This window comes from Drosophila navojoa, chromosome 4 (assembly GCF_054131105.1).
Source record: "Drosophila navojoa isolate 15081-1374.11 chromosome 4, UAZ_NAV_1.0, whole genome shotgun sequence".
In the NCBI taxonomy this organism is placed as follows: domain Eukaryota; kingdom Metazoa; phylum Arthropoda; class Insecta; order Diptera; family Drosophilidae; genus Drosophila; species Drosophila navojoa.
The window spans coordinates 1,068,906-1,088,346 of NC_142892.1; the positions used below are offsets into that span (position 1 = coordinate 1,068,906).

Below are 19,441 nucleotides of genomic sequence, written 5' to 3' on the forward strand. Positions count from 1 at the left end.
TTATCAAGAAACTAACTCAAGAGCCTTCTGTCTAGTATACCAAAAAAACTATTGCGCTGATAGCGATGTAAGTGCTCAGGGCTAGGAGCTAATCAGATGCTTCACGCTTCTTAAGTATATAGCAATAATTGAGTGACGCGTGGAATCTAAATTATATTGCCAATTTCATTCTTCTTATAGATAGGGAAATAGATGGCCAGGCTGGATAGCAAGGTATATGTCAAGATATAAATAGATAGTTAAATAGATAATTAAACATAAATTCGTAGCTTCCAAGCTTTCAAATATTTTTGTATTTTACTATTATTTTTGGATGGGTTCTGCTCAGTGGCTAGATTAGAGATCGTTTGCTTCTAGTCTCGCTCTGATATCATAATGAATATTATATGCTTTGTTTATAATCCGTGTCTGACCCGCGCTGTCATTTGGAGCTGAGCTTCGCTCAACTTTACTTTCTATGAGAGAAAATCTGCAATAAAACAGAAAAGGTTTTTTTTTTTTGTTTTTGTCTTATTTTTTTATGGACACGCAACAAATTATTTGTTTGTTTTTCGTTTGGCAAAAGTTTCTAATTTGATGGTCTTTATTCGTGGACGAGACACATTGAATTAGATTAATGTCCATTTCAACTTAATAAGCTCGAAAAAGCTGCAAACTCTCGAGAAACTCATTTGAAATTATTTGAATCAATCTCTAGTGTTTTGTTGTCTTTTTCTAAGACGAAGAGTTGAAAGTTATTTATCTGCAATGATACCCAGTGGCTTACGCTTTGGTCACCCTTAGCTTCGGCATTGAAGTCATTCATATTCCGCTTTGGTCACTCTAATTCATACACGCCTTCATTGGCACATCAATATTCATGTGTCTCACAACACTTTCCTTGATCAATAAAAGAACTCGGGATTAGTTTGTAGCTTTAGTTCGAGCTCCATTTATACTCAAAATTTAGAATTGTATATTAAGTCATCTCTGCTTTGACCCATTCAGAACGATTACTTTGCTTAGCTCAATTTTGGGCAACTGTTCTTAAGCTGTTCTATTAACGTAACTGTACATTCCTTTGCTATAATTAGACAATTAGTGTCGACTTTTTTTTTGTATAAATGATGCATAATTGGTCAGCTCGAGCCTCGAGATGCTGAAAGGCCCGGCTCATGCATATGCGATGAGGTTTTATTTTTTCGAGAAATTCTTTTGCTCCGATTGTAGAACTGTTAGCTGACCTACATACGTATGCTAAGCCAAGCTCTTAGCAGTTAGTTAGAAGACTTTGTTCTTGTATCTACGGAGGGGAAAAAGTAAAAGTGAATATGTTGATTATGTTGACTCTAACAAAGAACTCACAAGTCAGCGCCGGCTAGAAAATCGATAACTCATAGACAGCTAAGCGGGTCACAGAGCTTGGCTTCGCCTGCCTTGGCCTGGCATGCCTCGAAGCCACTGTTGTCAGTCATTTGGCCAAGCCAAGCCAAATGGCTTTTACAGTAGCCTTTTGTCATTCATTTTCGCTGTTAACCCAGCGTCGGTAAGGTTAACAGCTTTCTGAGAAATGCGTGTGGAGATATGTACATATGTGTAGAAATCTGTGGTCGCCTGCAGATCAACAAGTGCCTCCAGCGGGGGACCATAAGGAATACCGCTAGCAGATGCAAAAAATTGAGTGGAAAACGGCGGGTGCCTCTGCCTCCCAACATGACTGATGGTGCACGTACACTGAGAGAAGCCGAGGCTTAATCATAATGAAGATTTCAGTTTCAGTTTATGACATAGCTATGAGTGGCCTTTCTTAGCTCTCTTGAGTTGAGCTCGCTTGGTTATTTATCTCAGTGTACTCACTGTTCCATGCACCGCGCTGAATGGGGTTAATATAACAGCGCGTAGCGTCAACAATGACGGGCTTTGCATAGTTGCGGTTAGATCTTTAGACCCCGCGCTCTATCTACTGTCTAAGTCAGCCTCCATATGCCGAGAAAGCGCCATATGAGCATCTGAGTTGGCGTTAATGTTCACGTTGATCCATCTCTGCGAATGCCAGCCTTGGGGTCTGTGCCGAGTCAGTAGCTTTAACGATTCAACTTGTGACCGTTATGAAATGTAACCATAAGTACACACAGCTGTTGAGTTCTCATTTGTGTTTTAGAAAGAGTTTCAGGCCATGGAGCATGCTCTTCACACCTCAACAACCTCAACTGAATGACTGGAAAAAAGCTAAGCAAGCTAAGCTTTAGGCATTGTCGAAGCCAACTTCGTCAATTTAGCTCATTTGTTGTGAAGGAAAGAAAGGAGAGGAATGGGGAGATTTGAAAGATCTCTTACAGGAATGATTTGAATGATTTTCGCCATCGACAAATCCGCTAGATTTTGCATTAAATAAGCTGAAATAGCAGCACTGAGCCGCATCTACCTTCTATTTGTAAGCTCTAAATGCCGGCTTTAAATACCAATAGCCAACATTTAAAGCATGGTAATTGTTAAGCGAAGAGCCGAACAAGGTTAATGGTTAATACTTAACTGCTGCTATTTTACTGCCCGAAACAACCAGAGAAAAAGAGGCTAATTAATGCTGCGGATAAGCATTTAGCAATTTCGATATCTGCTGCCAGCTAAGCATTTTCCTTTGGCTGTTTACTTTTTGAAGTCTTTCGATTACGGACCTAATGAAGTCCATTGATAAGACGTCGAATCACGTCAAAACACGCGCCCACTTCAGATAGCAGTTTAGCATAGATAATTTCCAGCTATAAAAGCGCCAGCCTTTAGCCTTCTCCTCATCAGTTACTCTATTGTAAATTGTAAACATGAAGGCCTTCATCGTTCTGCTCGCTCTGGCTTTTGCCGCCCCCGCTTTCGGTCGCACCATGGACCGTTGCTCCCTGGCTCGTGAGATGTCCAACTTGGACTTCCCCGTGACCAGCTGGCCCGTTGGGCTTGCATTGCCGAGCACGAGAGCTCCTACCGCACCGGCGTTGTTGGCCCCGAGAACTACAACGGCTCCAACGACTACGGCATCTTCCAGATCAACAACTACTACTGGTGCCAGCCTGCCAACGGTCGCTTCTCCTACAACGAGTGCAACCTCAGCTGCAACGCCCTCTTGACCGATGACATCACCAACTCCGTCCGTTGCGCCCAGAAGATCCAGCGCCAGCAGGGCTGGACCGCATGGTCCACCTGGAAGTACTGCAACGGTGCTCTCCCCTCCATCAACGACTGCTTCTAAATGACTACGATTCTGTTCGTTCGTGATATAAAATAAACATTTTTGAAAAATATTGAATTGAGTTCGTGCTAGGGGAAGTAATCGAGATCTATTCTCTACTATTCTAGAGATCTGAACCAAACTACTCCTTAAGAATAGAAAGTTGACTTTATAGAAGGGTACATTGTCTTCGGTCTTCTCTATTCCATGATGAATAGAAAATCTTAAAGTGATGTTGTGGTCAGCTATTCTCGAGGATCAACAGTTGGAAGTCGTTCGTAATTGGCTGTTTCTCCACATGTTCGTTTGCTTTCTAAAGCCACAGAAAATTGAAGAAAGATCAATACAGAATAACGAAAGCAAGAATCAATTTGTCGCAACCCATACACAGACGCAGACGCAGACACAGACACCGACTTGGCCAAGAGACTGGGAAGAGTAAAAGCCATGGCTAGACTTCTTTTCCCTTCCACTCGGCGCGGCTGGCAGTCGTAATAGGCCGTTGACTTGGAGCGGTCAGTGAATTCTTAATGTGAATGGGTGAAGGGGGGAAGGAGGGGAGCTCGACTAGGTGGTAGGCAATAATTTATACAGGTAGCCGTCGCTCAGACCGGCTGTAAATGGGCGACTTAGAACCAAGCCAAGGAAGTGCCAATGCATTAACAGAGACACTAAAAGCCCGCTTCGAACAGGCTGGAAAACAAAGCAGGAAACCAAAGACTGGAAAATTATACCAAGTGCAAGAAAATGGGGAGAAGGTAGAGTGAAACGTCAGCAGACCTTTTCCTACAGCCAAGTGCAAAGTACATGCTTCTCTCTCTCTCTCTTTGTCTCTGTCTCTCTCTCTGTCTTTCTCTTTCCTTATAATTTGTGCATATTAGCACAAGTAGGCGATCGTCGGTTTCTAAGTAATTGCCCCCAGGCCGAAGTTCGGCGCCCCTTGGGAAGACGACATGGTGTGGGTCAACTAAGTACTTAACTTACTCGAAAAACAATTGCTGCGGTTAGCTGCCAAATGAAATCAGTCTAGCGTAAAGTTATGGCGGTCTACAGATAACAACCAAACAACCAACACAGCGAGCCGATACCAGGCAGACGTAGACGCAGTGGCATCGGGCATGGGGCACTCTCGGGTCTGCAGACAACTTGATTTGTACGCACGTCAGGGTTTGTGGCTGACTTAATTGGTTGCGCCCCAGGAAAGCGTCTGTCTGCGTGTGCGGAAAAGTGTGAAAGATGTAGAACTCAGGGAAACATATAGAAAACTACAGGGAAAGAAGAAAGCGATGCAAAAGGTATGAGAGATAATAGGCAGAGAAAATATCACTCGAAAACAACTAGAAATATGCTGAGAGAAAATAAAGGAAAGCAAAGGAAGTTACAACAGGAAATTTAAATGAAACATAGTTTCATAGGCATATTTATGTATGATAAGATATAAGAGCTTAGACGTGGCAAAGAAATCTCCGATTTAATGGAAAGTGGAACTAAAACGAATGTTTGAAGACAGTCCAGAAGTTGAGCGAGACGGGAAAACATAAACATCAACATAATTATTCCAATAACTGCAAAAAGGATCAACAAGTGAATCTTGAGCAAATCTTCTATTGCTGAGTAAAACCTTCAACCCGACAAAAGGTTTCATCCACTTCGTAACTACTGTTAATCAATAGATATGGATTTGCCAGAAAGTTCATGAAGCTGTCTAACTCTTAGGCAACACTTGGCTAGGTGTATTCCATTTATGAATTATTATCTTGACATCTCAGACATTGCACGCTTTTTGATAGAGAGCTCACTCGTAATATTATTATCTGAAGATTTCAGTTTAGCCACTTAGTGGAAAGGCGTTCAAGTGTTTTCCCACTCGGCAAAAGCAAACAAGATTTTAATACGCAAAACTCGAGTGTAGAGGCCGGCAGGCAAATTAATGGATGGTTCGATAGATAAGGTGCTCAGGGGATTCACTCTTATCGGCATGGAAATTGGCAAACAGCCAATCAAAGCGAAGTAAATTAATGTTGCAGACGGTGCTTATCAGAGCCAATCCCATGGCCAGAGAGAAAGAGAAGGGAACAGGGATGGCTTGGACTAGACTTTCAATATGCTATGTTCTCAGTTGGGATCTGATATGGTATATGCTTACCCAGATGGTTGACTGGGTGTACGTAAGCCTAGGCGCTGCTTAAACTCAGACAATGCCAAGAGATTACATTACGGCTGTCTTGTATGTTTTCCAGTTGGTTAAGTAAACATGATCTTGACTTGTCATTGTCAATGGTAACCGAGCTGAAACGATGAAACGTTGAAATACTGCCCCGGCCAGAGCTGACAAGCTCTGAGCTACTTTTTGGCATCAATTACCTGTCACATCACAAAATTGGACTCACAAATTATAAGCATTTCACCTGGCCGACCCCCAAAAACGGAATGGAAACACAACTGTGTCAAGCGCATAGCCACCAGCCACCAGCCACCAGCCATTCGAACCCTCCTACTGCTGCGTTATTATTTCGACAATAAACCCTAATTATATTAGTTGGGAGACAGCTCTGTTGATATATTACCCGGAGGGGCCTCGCAGCAGGCAGGCGCACTCTGTAGTTAACAAATCGCGGTGAAAATCATAATGAGCGTTAGAAAACTCGACGTTTTTCCTCAAAACAAACCTGAGATACACTATGGGAGTCGCTTGATGAATATTACAAGGAAATATGAGTTGAGTATTATAAATAAATTCAGTTTTATAAAAGAAAAACTTTGATATAAAATAACGAAAACTAACACTAAACCAGCTGGAGAATGTAGGAAACGACATTTTATAGACTAAAGATAAAGACTTGATTAAGAAAGTATGCTAATCAATTTATTTTATTAATGACATTTTGAGTTTTATGTCTAGCCGAAAGCCTTTACTCTATACTGCTTGTAAAGAGATAAAGTGGGAGACAGAGACAGAGAGAGAGAGAGAATGATATATAGAGTGAAATATATAAGTATTTGGATATATAGATAAGGCTAGACTGAGCTAGTAAGAAAGAGACAGGGAGAGGTAGAATGAGAGAGAGAGATTGAGAAACTGAGTGATAGACATTTATACAGATATGGAGACAGAGAGAGAGAGAGAGAGAGAGAGAGAGAGAGAGGGGAGAGAGTATTCAACATTCGTCTAGCTGACTAGCATCTCGTCCAGCTGAGATTTAATTTAAAGTCAGGCACCAATGCATGTCAAGCTTGACAGCCAGCTATCAAAAGGCTGACAAAAGTCTGTATAGGTATCCAAAACACACACAACTCAAGACGCCAGCAACAATAACAGCGACAGCAACAGCAACAGCAACAATAGTAATGCGCCGACAACTCTTGGGAAAATCAGCAAATCTTTCTCTGACTCTTGACAGCTGAAAAGTGGGCACATTTCTCTATCATTGTTGTTGCTAAATTCTGTTAATAGTTTTATCTCGTTTGTCAGACAACGCACTCTTTATCTCTGCTCCTCTGTCCCGCCGTCTGTCCGTCTGTCCGTCTGTGTGAGTAAAATTTACAACGCAAATGCAAATGGGCTAAAGAAATGGAACTGCTGCCATGAGAACATTCGACTGCGTATATCTCGCAGCCAGCATCAAAAAGACACTCAAAAAGAGGCCATTGTTGCCCAACAGCCGCTTCGAATGGACGTTTTTAATACTCGTTCGTGCAGTGGGAAAGAGTATATCGGCTCTGCCCAAAGTCCGTCTGGCAGCCTGGTAATCGACAGCGAAAGTGTTGAGATCATCGTGATGGGTCCACTATAGGCGATGTAAATCTTGGGAGTAAACTAAAATTAGGTATTTCTATTTACATATATTATATTTTTGCACAACGAACGAGTATTGTGCAGTCTGTGCAGCACTCTCATTGGCTTTTTGTGTAACAGCTAAAGACAATTTGGCAAGGTGTCGGCTTAACACGGGGAGAAACTATACTTTTTACTACGACGTCTATTATGAGCTATACCTGTCCGAAAAAAAAAAAAACGTAACAAAAAAAATAAAAATTATGCTGTGATAAATTTGTTGTGGCCAGGGAGAACCCGCTCTTATGGCAACATGATTAAAAGCGGATTACGCATGCGCGAAAGTTGGCGGAAGAGAACAGGTGATTTATCACCTGTGAGCTTAAGCCAGCTGAAGTGTGCCAAGTCGTGACAAAAACAGAAAAGAAATTCCTTTTTTGATATATTTAATAATATCTACATAATGGGTGAAAAGTTTGACTTGACCAAAACTCTAAAAACAAATTCGCGATGTCGTTTCCAACAAGCTCTGCGTCCATCTCTCTGAGAAGTGTGAAGTGAAGTGTTGAAAAAGATCAGCCAGACTTTGTAGGGTGTGAAATATGTAATATCATCTCGAAATAAATATGCCCAGACAAAGCAGCGAACGAAGTTCTTACGTCTCTGTTTCGTAATTCAAGCTGAAACCGGCTTAGATATTCAAACGCAGCTTATAGATTTTTCCAAATCAAGACATCAAAACTGAGCTTGGCTGACAGGCCATGAATGATATATAAGGTAGATAGCCTAATGAATTATTGGGATCGAATCGAATATTTGTTTCGCTTACTCAATTCCATATTCATAGAGTGATCTCCATTCCCAGGCTATGCAACGTGTGTTCCCTAAGAAGTTTTATACATTATTCTATATAGGATCACTCTAGAAATATAGAAGAACTATTACACTTGTATATCTCTATATATACGATTTAAAACAGTTTTGCCTGTCTGCCACCACTCAGATAGATATTAAATTTCCTCACTCTTAAGCCAATATACTCAGTTCGGTAGAGGCGAGCGTGCATCGAGAGCGTTTGTCTTATAACAAGTCATTCAACTCGATGGCAGACCCTTGAGAATTTGATACAAATTGTTACAATATGGCTCTCAATCAGTTTCTACGCCCGTCTGGGCGAGTTGCTTACCATTTTCACTGCTTTTGTGGATCGAAAAAATGCATAACAACAACAGCAACTGCAACTGCAACTGAAACAGCAGCAGCTGCAGCTTTGACAAGGCTCTGCCAACTGAATATGGCAATGAGACAGAAAAGGCAATGCGAATAAATCGAATGGATCTACATTGGGGCAGAGAAGCCGAACACGTAATTGCATTGAAATTGCTTTACGCATTATTTGTATTGCTTTTTTGTGAATCAGATGAAATCTAAGCTGGAGAAGTCGTTGCCTTCTCTGCGTACACTTGCCTATCTCTCTCTCTCTGTCCCTCTCTCTCTCTCTCTCTCTCGCGCGCTGTCGATCTAGATAAACGCAACGATAACGGCATGCTTTCATACGTAATTTCTTTTACGATTGGAAATTAAATTAACTTGTTTGCCAGCAGCTATTACCAGCTGTAGTCCAACTCCGACTTCGTCTAGGAGTCCGGAGTCCGAGGCGGTGCCATGCCCAATGCAGCTAACCATTTGATCATTTGATTCATTTTGCAATCATTGCTCATAGATGCGAGCATAGCATTGCTTTTGGCCAGGTAAAATTGTCATAATGACTCGGTTATGTGTGGGCCATTATATAAAATTTCACTTTTCGCCACGCGTCCGAAAAGGCTGCGGGGACAATTTGTGCGAATTTTCTCAGACAACCCCTCTTCGCTTAACGAATGCTCACTGTAGCTGTCTATCTATCTATCTGTCGAATGTTGGTCAATAAAGCAAGTGAGAAAGTTTACATCTGTGCAAAGTTACACAATCGTGCTTTATTTGTGAGCTCAGAGCTTACTTGAAGCAGGGATCGATGCTGGGCAAGTTGCCATTGCAGAACTTCCAGGTGGACCAGGCCGGCCAGCCCTGCTCGCTGAGCACCTTCTGGGCACACCGCACGGACCTGGTAATGTCGTCCGAGAGTAGGGCCTTGCAGCTCACCCCACAGCCATTGGCCGACTTCTTGTTGTTGGGCGGCTGGCACCAGTAGCGATCGTTGATCTGGAAGATGCCGTAGTCATGGGAGCCATCCGAGTTGGGTGGACCCACCACGCCGGTACGATACGAGCTCTCGTGCTCCGCAATGCAGGCCCACCTGGCCAGCTGATCTCGTGGAACGCCAAGCCTGGCCATCTCCCGGGCCAAGGAGCAGCGATCCATGGTACGAGCGAGCGCGGGTGAAGCAGCCCATGCCAGGGCCACCAGGAGGAAAACAACGGAGGACTTCATCGTCTCACGGTATACTGCCGCAGTGGAGGCTGAAGCAACTGTTGCCCTCTGGCTGCGAGAGGTGCGGTATTTATAGCTGAGCTTCATGTGGATTCGCTGCAGTTGAGCAAGCAACCAAGCCCTGCCTGCCGAGATGTGGGTGCTTAGTTAAGTGATTATTGCTAGCAAACGCAATGTAAACAAGGGTGATAAGAATTGTTTATATCGAGTGCTGACGCATAATGCATGCTTGCTCATGAGCAGGCCTTACTTGCCCCACATGAAATGCGCTGACCTATGCAATTCTGAGGAACCCCTTCATTATGCCCCATATATCATATCTACAACAACCATTTTCCGATACCAAGTCTCAGGTGCAGTGCTCGCCGGTCCAAGTTGAGTTGCTTACAGTAATCTTCGTGGTCTAAGCTATTGACTCGCCCTTGTAAAATATACCAGAAAGCTAAGAGCTTATCTGTAGAAAATAAATGCATTTGTATGTCATTATCCCGATCTGAAAATCGTATTTAGCCGAATTCAAAGAAACTCTCCCAACTACGACTAATTTGAGGAGGCTATCAGCTCGAGCCCATAAAAAGCGCTGACCCATGCAATCCTGAGAACTCCTTCGATATGCCCCCTATATCTTCGGCTTATCCCAAGTCAAAACCCCTGCGATAATAACTAGTAATTTGTGATTTAAATTTGAGCGTAATGTATATATTTTTTCGTGAATATATGTAAGTATACTTAACACTTATGACGGCTCGCCTCCTGCGACGGCATTACTCGCCTCTCTCAGTAGAGTCCCCGTTGGTGCCCGCCGACGATTCTGTGTTGCCTACTGCTCTTTGTAGGCGTTGAGGGGATCCGCTCTGGGTGTCCCTGCTGTTCCTGCAATGTCCTGGAAGTCCTAACTAAATGACTGAAGTAAAATTTATAACAGCTATTGTACATACCGTGTTATATGTCAAATGATATATTATATATTATAAATTTTAGTCGAATTCGATGAAACTTTCTCAACTACGACGCAGCATATGGCCTGATCATATTAATCACTGTTTAGCTAATAATAATTTATCTAATCTGCGGCTGCACGCGTGCTTCTCTGACAAAATCTCTGCCTCTGGCCATTAAAAGTCTTGCTTTTCAATATCTTATCAGAGACGCAAAGGCGGAAGTAGTTTGTGTCTTGCAAATTTCAAGTTTCGGGGCTCTACCAATGGGCATACTGATAAGATTGAAGCTCCCCACAGACACAAACATACATATATATTCATATGTGCATTCATATTCATATTCATATTCATACCCATACCCATATTCATATGCTCCAACAATAACCTCGCACGCATGTTAGCCCAGTCGCAATTATCGCAGCGAGCTCCATAACGTAACTAATTCCAAATATTTAGCCAGATGGCATTGTCTTGGCTTGGGGTCTTGGCTCGGGGCCTGCTGTTCACGCAATCCGTGAGGTTGCATGTTTTGTTGCAGTTATTTATTCATTGTGCGGCATTCGAGCTATTTCGGTCTGAAATTGCACTTGATTTTTCTTTCACGTGCAGCTCGTAGGCCAAATTCCCAGCTCTTTTTGCGCTACAAGTTTAACGTCCGATCGTAGGTAAGACTTTAATATCGTTTTCAATTCATCTACATCGACTCCGTTTGACTTCACTTGACTGCGCTCCAAGATCCAAGGCCTCAAGGCGACCCCAGAAGTGCAGCAGAAGAGTCCCAACAGATATCAGCTACATGGACAAGGTCCATCAGGCCCATTGAAGCCTCTCACATAATGCGCCCTTTCTAAGTAGCCCACCGAAAAAGAAAAAAATATACAACACCTATTTGTACACCTCAGCATGACTACAGGGGCCCTTGGCCCATTGCAGACAACAAAACAATTATGTTAATCAGAGCCAACGAGCTCGGAGTTCCCTTTCTCTATGGAGCTCGATTCAATGAACCTCTGCGCAAGCAAACAATGTTGCAAGATCTCTTGTTAATAATTGTAATACAAAGAAGAGCAAGCCATTTTACACACGATTATATGGAATTATTAGACTAATGCCACCGATTTTCTAATCGAATTTATCAAAGCTCACTTTAGTTAATATTTCCATCACATTGGGCTCTTTGGCATATGACATAATTCCCCTTGAAATGCACATTTATCATTGCTCATACATATAAATGGACATGATTGTCTTTCGACGCCTTTGATCAATTGGCTTACGAACTCAAATACCCTAGTAAATAGGTCTTAGATTTAAAACGAATTCAAAAATATAATGTGATAAATTATCAACATATATGTCAATATTGACTGCAGTTATTCAAGAGATGTATACGATTGTACTTTAATACGGTTTAAATAAACAAATAGAGATTCTTTGCTTGGGGCATACCTTACTGGAATGCCAAAAGGAATACAAAAAGTTGCATAAAATACTTCATTAGAATCGACTCTCAATATTATTATCTATATTGACAACTCTTTGCCATTCTCTGTCGCTCTCTTTATTTCTCGCCGTACCTCTGTCTCTCTCTCGCGCTGTCGATCTAGATAAACGCAACGATAACGGCATGCTTTCATACATAATTTCTTTTACGATTGGAAATTAAATTAACTTGTTTGCCAGCAGCTATTACCAGCTGTAGTCCAACTCCGACTTCGTCTCGGAGTCCGGAGTCCGGAGTCCGAGGCGGTGCCATGCCCAATGCAGCTAGCTGATCATTTGATTCATTTTGCAATCATTGCTCATAGATACGAGCATAGCATTGCTTTTGGCCAGGTAAAATTGTCATAATGACTCGGTTATGTGTGGGCCATTATATAAAATTTCACTTTTCGCCACGCGTCCGAAAAGGCTGCGGGGACAATTTCAAGGAATTTAATTCAATGAATCTTTGCAAAAAATGTTGTAAGATTTATTTAAAAAGAAGATACAAATTTTACGTATGGTCCTATCAAGTTGTTCGATAAATGACAACGCAAAACGCTAAAAGCAAACATTTCGTATTTGCGTCACGTTTGTCTCTGGAGTGTATCGTTCGATTGTACTCGAAATGTACATACTTCATCAAAGTATATATATTTATTTATTTATTTCATATTTATGTGTATGTATATATATTTCTATATAGATTATAATTCTTCATTGATAAATAGCGAAACATTGATCACACTTACAAGTGGACATGATTGACTACGGTTCGACGCCCCTAATCAAAATTGATTTATGAACTCGCATACCCTACAGTGATTTGCTGCTGCCTATCGTGTTCGAGCTCATATATGTATGAATGTTTCTCGCTATGGGAGCTTTAGAAGCTGCTGTCGTAGGGCATTCGACACTCACGCATACTCATACAGAAAGGCATTTCTTTATTGATTAATTGAGAAAATCGATTTGTTTTGTTTTGGTTTATTATTTTTGCCATATTTTGTTTTGCTTTCATTGGGAATTTTGTTGTATTCCTTATCAACAGGCAGGAGTAGAAGTTTCTAGTTTCAATTCGTTTAGTTTTTCTGCTTTGTTTATACAGATAAGACAAGGCCAAGGCTTTGATTAATGTAGTGCAAGCACAGTTATCATAGCAGAGATATGGAAAGCCAAGATCTTACTTAACTGAACTTTGATTTGAATTTGACCAACTATCGCTGCCATCTATCAGGCGGCACGAGCTGTCTGGGCATCCATCCATCCATCCATCCATCCATTATGTGTTGCAGTTCATTTGTGAAATGTTGATGTGTACACACTGGCACCCAAATGCGTTTCCATTAGGCGCTTTATCACTGATCTCAATTTTCGTTTTCTTTCTGCTTTTTATTATATTTACTGAAATTGATTTATGCAAATCGAATGCAGGCAGCTTCCAGCCGTTGGATCGTGTTCGATTTGCTGCATTTGGCTTTTTGTGTGTGTTTTGATCTTTCATCACTTTTCTCCGCTTGATCGGTGAGAGTGCAGAGAGTTGGGCGGTGGGCGGGGCGCACTCTGTGGGAAACGCTTGGCAAATTGCCAAACACACGTCGCGACGCTAAAGTTTTTACTGGCTTAATCATGGATATCAATTGCCCACCTCCCTCGCATGCCGAGGTGTACGAGCGCTACCTTGAGCCATGACACACCTGTCCGAAAGAACTAGCTAGATGCCGTAGAAGAGAAGACATGCTTAAGTATGCAGCAACGTGACTGATGCGTTCAATTGATATCAAAATAAACCATATAAGCACATATACATTCACATATGCATGTATATAGAGATATGCATGTATGTGTATAATGTTGAATTTCTTTGCTTTGCAGCGAGGCACGTCATAATTTCGAATTGAATCTCATTTGCATATGCAGACGCGCGCAGTTACCGTTAGAGCGCATTGTCAGCTAACGGTGCATATGGTCTTTTATCTCTGCTGCTGAGTAGCTGACTCGCTGAGTAGCTGAGTAGCTGAGTAGCGGAGTAGCTGCCAAGCTGTCTGAGTGAAAGTGCGCGCCTTTATTTCTGTTTCGCTTATTGACATGTTAATTTTTTGACAATATTTTCGCTTACGCATTGAGTAACAAGAAGTCGGCGAGTAGAGCTGCTGCTTCCATGATATTTCCATCTGAGGCTTCAATCAGTAGTCGCTCACGGTCGCCGATGGAAGCCCACACTCATGTCACTCAATGAGTCGTTGACAGTGCCAAGAAAATGCTAAACAAACTAAATGGCTTGTTTTTCCGGTGCGTTACGTGCCGCCCAGTTGCCCAGTTGCCCAGCCCCAGCTGCGACTCCGACTCCGACTCCTGGCCAAGACCAGTCTCTGATAATTTATATACATATATGTATATGTGTATACTCATACATATATGAATGCAAATTCGAGTTCTGCATGAGAAATGTGCAAATTCGTTTTAACGACTTTTTAATTTTTTTTGTTTTTTCTTTTGCCTGTTTCATTTGCAGCGACAGCTCCACGCAGCACTCACAGATGGCGCCCAGCGTATGCGATAAGTCGCCCAAATTGCCACCACATAATGCAGCACCGGCAACGGCAACGGCAACGGCAACGGCAACGGCAACGGCTGCCGCTGCTGGCCAGGCTCAGTCCTCCATACCAGCCTCGTCCAGCGGGTCGGGCACGCATAAGTATGGAGCCAACAGCGTGAATGGTTCGTTGGCCTCGTACAAGATGGCCGGCTCGGAGCAGAGCTGGCCACAGGCGCCCGTCTACAGCAAGGAGAATCAACGGCCGCCCGTCTACAATCCCGAGGACTACGTTCTCTCCTTGCGCAAGTTCACCAAGGGCAGCTCGTCTGGCTCGGCCAAGCCTCAGTCCATCTACGACGTGAACATCAATGGCCAACTCCAAGCGGGCAAGGAAGACGCGTACAAGTCCGCCACGCTACCAGCCAAGCACTCCGGCTACAAGTAAGTTTTTGCCCCCATCATAGGGTATCTAGCGCACATCAACCTGACATTTGTCATCCACAGGAGTCCCATTCCGGCGCCACCTGAGAGCGACAGTGAGATGTCCCTGCGCCAGTTTGGCTCCATAACCGATCTGCTGACCAAGCTGCGAGCCGATCTTAGGGTGTCCTTCCCCAGGTAAGACAACTTCGCAGTCGAGATGCGGCGACAGCCAGTCGAAAGTGAGAAAAAAACAAAAAACAAAGCAGAAGTGCGTTTTAGACAACTATTTATTATATTCAAGAATCAAGAAGGGGAGAGTAGCTTAGAAGCAGTCGTTGATGGAAGGCAGAGCACCGTTGCAGTACTTCCAGGTGGACCAGGCAGTCCAGCCCTGCTGGCTGAGGATCTTCTGGGCGCAACGGACGGAGTTGGTGATGTCATCGGTCAACAGGGCGTTGCAGCTGAGGTGGCACTCGTTGTAGGAGAAGCGACCGTTGGCAGGCTGGCACCAGTAGTAGTTGTTGATCTGGAAGATGCCGTAGTCGTTGGAGCCGTTGTAGTTCTCGGGGCCAACAACGCCGGTGCGGTAGGAGCTCTCGTGCTCGGCAATGCAAGCCCAACGGGCCAGCTGGTCACGGGGAACGCCCAAGTTGGACATCTCACGAGCCAGGGAGCAACGGTCCATGGTGCGACCGAAAGCGGGGGCGGCAAAAGCCAGAGCGAGCAGAACGATGAAAGCCTTCATGTTTACAATTTTCAGAAACTGATGTCGAATCTCCCGAAAAGTGCAGCTTTTATAGCTAGCGTATATCTCTAAGTAGGCCCTATCTATGACATCGAAAGTGCCACGCCGTTTCCTAATCAACTCTCTCGATGATAGCAATTACTGCCGAGCTGATAATGAAAATATAATATTAGAAATCTGTATTCGTCAATCAGCTTAGCAAGATTATAGTTCTTAAGTAGGTCTGGAGATAATGTGGCTAGATGCAGTCAGTATTACGCAGTCTTCAAAGAGTTGGGACTCTAATCCGAGTGGAGTGGAAGACTCTTTTCGAGTTGCGGTTCTCATTTCTCTTCTGGTGTCTCGTTGCAGCTTCGTGCAGGAGTTTGTGGCCACGCCCTCGGATGGCATTAGCCACTTGCTGGAGGTGCTGCGTGCCATACAGATGGCCCAGGCGAGCAATGCGCCCGCCCCGCTGGCCGCTGGCACCAATTCGCTGGCCATGTCACGCAATCCGCAGAGCTATCAGCGACGAGCCTTGCTCGACGAGCTCTCCTGCCTGTAAGTAACAGATTCATTACGTCTCAAGACATCGCTCACTCCTTCTCCTTCTCCCTATCTCTCTCTCTCTCTCTCTTTGTCACTTGCAATCGTCGCCAGACAATGCCTGAGCATTTGCTGTTCCCGCTCCTTGGATGCCATCGCCCGCTTGGGCACCACACCGGTGGGTCTCATGCCACTCGCCTCCTCGGCCACGGGACAAGGCATACGTGGACGCATCCTGGCTCTGCAGCTGCTCGCCGCTGCCTGCGATCGGCAGCCGTTTGGTCAGGGCAATGGCGGGCAGAAGATCAGCGCCGCTGGCCACACCGCCGTCTCGGAGGCGATGTCCACGCTGCGACTGCGCTGCAGCGAGCCCGTGCGCTTCCGCCTGCTCATCGGCATCCTCAACAGCGGCGGCGGCTCGGGAGAGCTCCAGTGCGCTGGCATCAAGTGAGTAACTGCGCTAGACTCTAACCAACAGCTATTGAGCAGCCCCTTGTGCCTCTTAGATTCCTCAACACGTTCATCGAGAGCGCCGTCAGCCTGCAGCAGCGCTTGTACATCCAAGCGGAGCTCTGCCAGGCTGGCCTAGAGACCAGCACGTTGGCCAGAACCATATCCTCCTCCTCGCCCTGGCTGGATGCGCTGCGGACCGAGATTAAGCGCTTCAATGAGCTGCACATCGACGTGGACAAGATGATGGCCCAGGCGCGCGATGCCGATCGAGTGCGCAGCCAGATGGTAATCTTGGAGCGTCGAGTCCAGATCTTGCACGAGGAGAAGGCCGTGCTCACATCGATGGAGCGACGTCTGCAGGAGCGTTGCGCGGAGCTGCAGCGCGAGATCTTTCGGCTGCAGGGCGCACAGGAGTCGAACTTCAAGCCCGTGGAGGCGCATCAGCCGGTCGCACTGCCACGCCAGGTGCCGCCCACCTCGAAGACAGCGGCGGGCAGCAAACAGAGCTGCTCGGAGCACGAGGACGAGGGCATCAGCAGCAGCGAAACGGGCGCCTCTCTCAGTCCTGTGCCCATTCTGGTGCTGCCCTCCAAGTCCAAGCACCACAAGCAGTCGCGGAAGGCTGCGGCGCGCAAGGGCGAGGAGGACGACGAGGACGCCGCCACCATAGAGGATGTCATCGAGGAGCTGGACAACATAGTGAGCGAGGCAGAGAAGCAGATTTCCAGCCAGACGCCAACAGCCAAGTCGGGCCAGACTGCCAACACCAGGCAACAGCGTCAGCAGCAGCCGCAACAGCGCAGCCTCGAGCAGGAGCAGGACATTGTGCCGGTCAACATTGTGCCACAGCCGCCACGCAAGTCCCGATCCTTGGCCCATCTGGTGCCGCGCACGGACTGCTCCGAGCCCGAGGACTCGCAATACGGCATGCTGATACCAGCGGATACGACGGCCGTCGAGCGCCTGGCTGCCATGCAGACCTTCTTCGATGAGGTGGACTACGACAGCACGGATAGGGAACTGGAGCTGGAGAGGTCCTACGCACTGGACGCGCCCTCCACCGAAATGCCCGAGGCGGAGCCAAGCGCCGCCGCAACGGCCTACAATGCGAGCACCAACCGGGAGCTACTGGATGTCATAATGAATGCGCGGCACGACGACAACGATCCAACAATACTGGCGTTGAGGAACAGCAGCCAGGAGGCGCTGCAGCACGAGCGACAGCAGTCGAGCAAGACGCCAGCGCCGACGCCGCCCGCGCAGCATTTCAACGGTGTCTTCTTCATGACCGGCATGAATACGCCCCAAAAGTATCCAAAGCCCGATCTCACCGCCGCCCTGCAAGCACGCCGAGTGACCAAGAATGTGGAGCGGCTCGAGGCGGCCTTCGCCGATGGCCAGGCCCACAGCAACGAGGCAAACAATGTGCGCGAGAAGTCGCGCAGCAATCAGCAGATCTATTTCAGCAGCAATCCGGCAATGCGTTGCTCGCTGCTCGACTACCCGGGATCGGGTCAGCTGACTGGCCAGATCTCTGCACGCACGCGCTCCTACACGCAGGGCTCCAAGGTGACGGACCTACCCTCGGGCTTGTACTGAAGCCCCACCACCTCGTCCAGATACCCCTGTGCTCCTGTGCAATACAAACGAATAGCTCCTAGGCTAACGATACATACTCGTCTACATATAAGTCTTATTTTTTTACATTCACCTTTCATTGATTGCTAGAGGATAATATAGGTCTTTATATTTCGTAGCATAGATTGGGTGGCAGCTTCAACCGGGTACCTTACTCTTAAGTCATTCCCTATGTCTAGATTACAACAGTAATATCATATTTATATTTCTTACAATAAATAATTTAGTAGATAAAACCAATCAGAATTATTTCATTGGATGGTGGATGTGGGTGAATTGCTGCAAACGTCGCCCTAGTATGTGAATTGATGTAATAATGATATAACTTAAGAGGTATGCATGGGTGTATAAATATATATAGATTTAGATTTCAGCAAAAACAGTGTAAATCTGAAAAGTTCTTTACTGGGCTAAAAATATCTTTTTACAAAATATAGTTGCATAATTTAGGGAGACTGTTGTTGTGGCCGTTGGGGCCAAAATTTGAAAAAGATAAGATGTTATTCAAGAGAATAATGTTATTATTTCGCACGTTTCAGGGCGTTTGGGCAAGCTAGAACTATATACTAGCGACTAGCGACTAGCGACGTTGTAAATAAATAAATTCAATTGGTATTTCAAGCAATTTTTTATTATATTCAAGAATCAAGAAGGGGAGAATAGCTTAGAAGCAGTCGTTGATGGAGGGGAGAGCACCGTTGCAGTACTTCCAGGTGGACCAGGCAGTCCAGCCCTGCTGGCTGAGGATCTTCTGGGCGCAACGGACGGAGTTGGTGATGTCATCGGTCAACAGGGCGTTGCAGCTGAGGTGGCACTCGTTGTAGGAGAAGCGACCGTTGGCAGGCTGGCACCAGTAGTAGTTGTTGATCTGGAAGATGCCGTAGTCGTTGGAGCCGTTGTAGTTCTCGGGGCCAACAACGCCGGTGCGGTAGGAGCTCTCGTGCTCGGCAATGCAAGCCCAACGGGCCAGCTGGTCACGGGGAAGTCCAAGTTGGACATCTCACGAGCCAGGGAGCAACGGTCCATGGTGCGACCGAAAGCGGGGGCGGCAAAAGCCAGAGCGAGCAGAACGATGAAGGCCTTCATGTTTACAATTTTTAGAAACTGATGTCGAATCTCCCGAAAAGTGCAGCTTTTATAGCCAGCGTATATCTCTAAGTAGGCCCTATCTATGATATGGAAAGTGCCACGACGCGCAGAAAAACGCTTCCTAATCTACTTTCTCGATGATCGCAATTAACTGCCGAACTGATAATAATAGTATATTATATTATAAATACATACATACATA

The 19,441-nt window shown here is 45.3% G+C and overlaps 6 protein-coding genes across 8 annotated transcripts in view; 2 read left to right on the plus strand and 4 right to left on the minus strand.

Annotated features, from left to right (window-relative positions):
• The window catches only part of mwh (multiple wing hairs), a 31,491-nt gene extending 13,101 nt beyond the window's left edge, over positions 1–18,390 (plus strand). For 2 of the 3 annotated variants that reach the window (XM_018100929.3, XM_018100932.3), the window contains 5 exons: positions 14,343–14,807; positions 14,871–14,984; positions 15,886–16,074; positions 16,174–16,506; positions 16,566–18,390. In XM_018100929.3, coding sequence (XP_017956418.1) covers positions 14,343–14,807; positions 14,871–14,984; positions 15,886–16,074; positions 16,174–16,506; positions 16,566–18,111 — 2,647 coding nt within the window. In that variant the 3' untranslated portion in view covers positions 18,112–18,390. Of the gene's footprint in view, positions 1–13,769; positions 14,120–14,342; positions 14,808–14,870; positions 14,985–15,885; positions 16,075–16,173; positions 16,507–16,565 lie in introns of those variants that run through there. The other variant, XM_018100931.3, reaches the window with a different exon arrangement.
• Positions 1–19,441, minus strand: part of RecQ4 (RecQ4 helicase) — a 76,192-nt gene that overhangs the window by 41,514 nt on the left and 15,237 nt on the right. The window lies entirely within an intron of this gene.
• On the plus strand, positions 2,762–3,272 carry LOC108651348 (lysozyme D). Its single transcript, XM_030385890.2, is given in 2 exon segments — positions 2,762–2,892; positions 2,895–3,272. Coding segments are annotated over 2 exon segments (420 nt in total). The 5' UTR covers positions 2,762–2,798; the 3' UTR covers positions 3,221–3,272.
• LOC108651345 (lysozyme B) lies at positions 8,925–9,463 on the minus strand. Its single transcript, XM_018100947.3, has one exon. It carries the CDS (start codon positions 9,402–9,404, stop codon positions 8,970–8,972), a length of 435 nt encoding a protein of 144 aa, XP_017956436.2. The 5' UTR covers positions 9,405–9,463; the 3' UTR covers positions 8,925–8,969.
• On the minus strand, positions 15,059–15,573 carry LOC108651347 (lysozyme D). The gene has a single exon (XM_018100950.3). The coding sequence runs from the start codon at positions 15,532–15,534 to the stop codon at positions 15,112–15,114; it is 423 nt and encodes a 140-aa protein (XP_017956439.2). The 5' UTR covers positions 15,535–15,573; the 3' UTR covers positions 15,059–15,111.
• Positions 18,762–19,251, minus strand: LOC115563225 (lysozyme D). The gene is given in 2 exon segments (XM_030385889.2): positions 18,762–19,140; positions 19,143–19,251. Coding segments are annotated over 2 exon segments (420 nt in total). The 5' UTR covers positions 19,237–19,251; the 3' UTR covers positions 18,762–18,814.

What these genes read in the sequence shown, in the direction of transcription:
- LOC108651345 (XM_018100947.3), bottom strand. Translation starts at nt 9,404, where the DNA reads ATGAAGTCCTCCGTTGTTTTCCTCCTGGTGGCCCTGGCATGGGCTGCT.
- LOC108651347 (XM_018100950.3), bottom strand. Translation starts at nt 15,534, where the DNA reads ATGAAGGCTTTCATCGTTCTGCTCGCTCTGGCTTTTGCCGCCCCCGCT.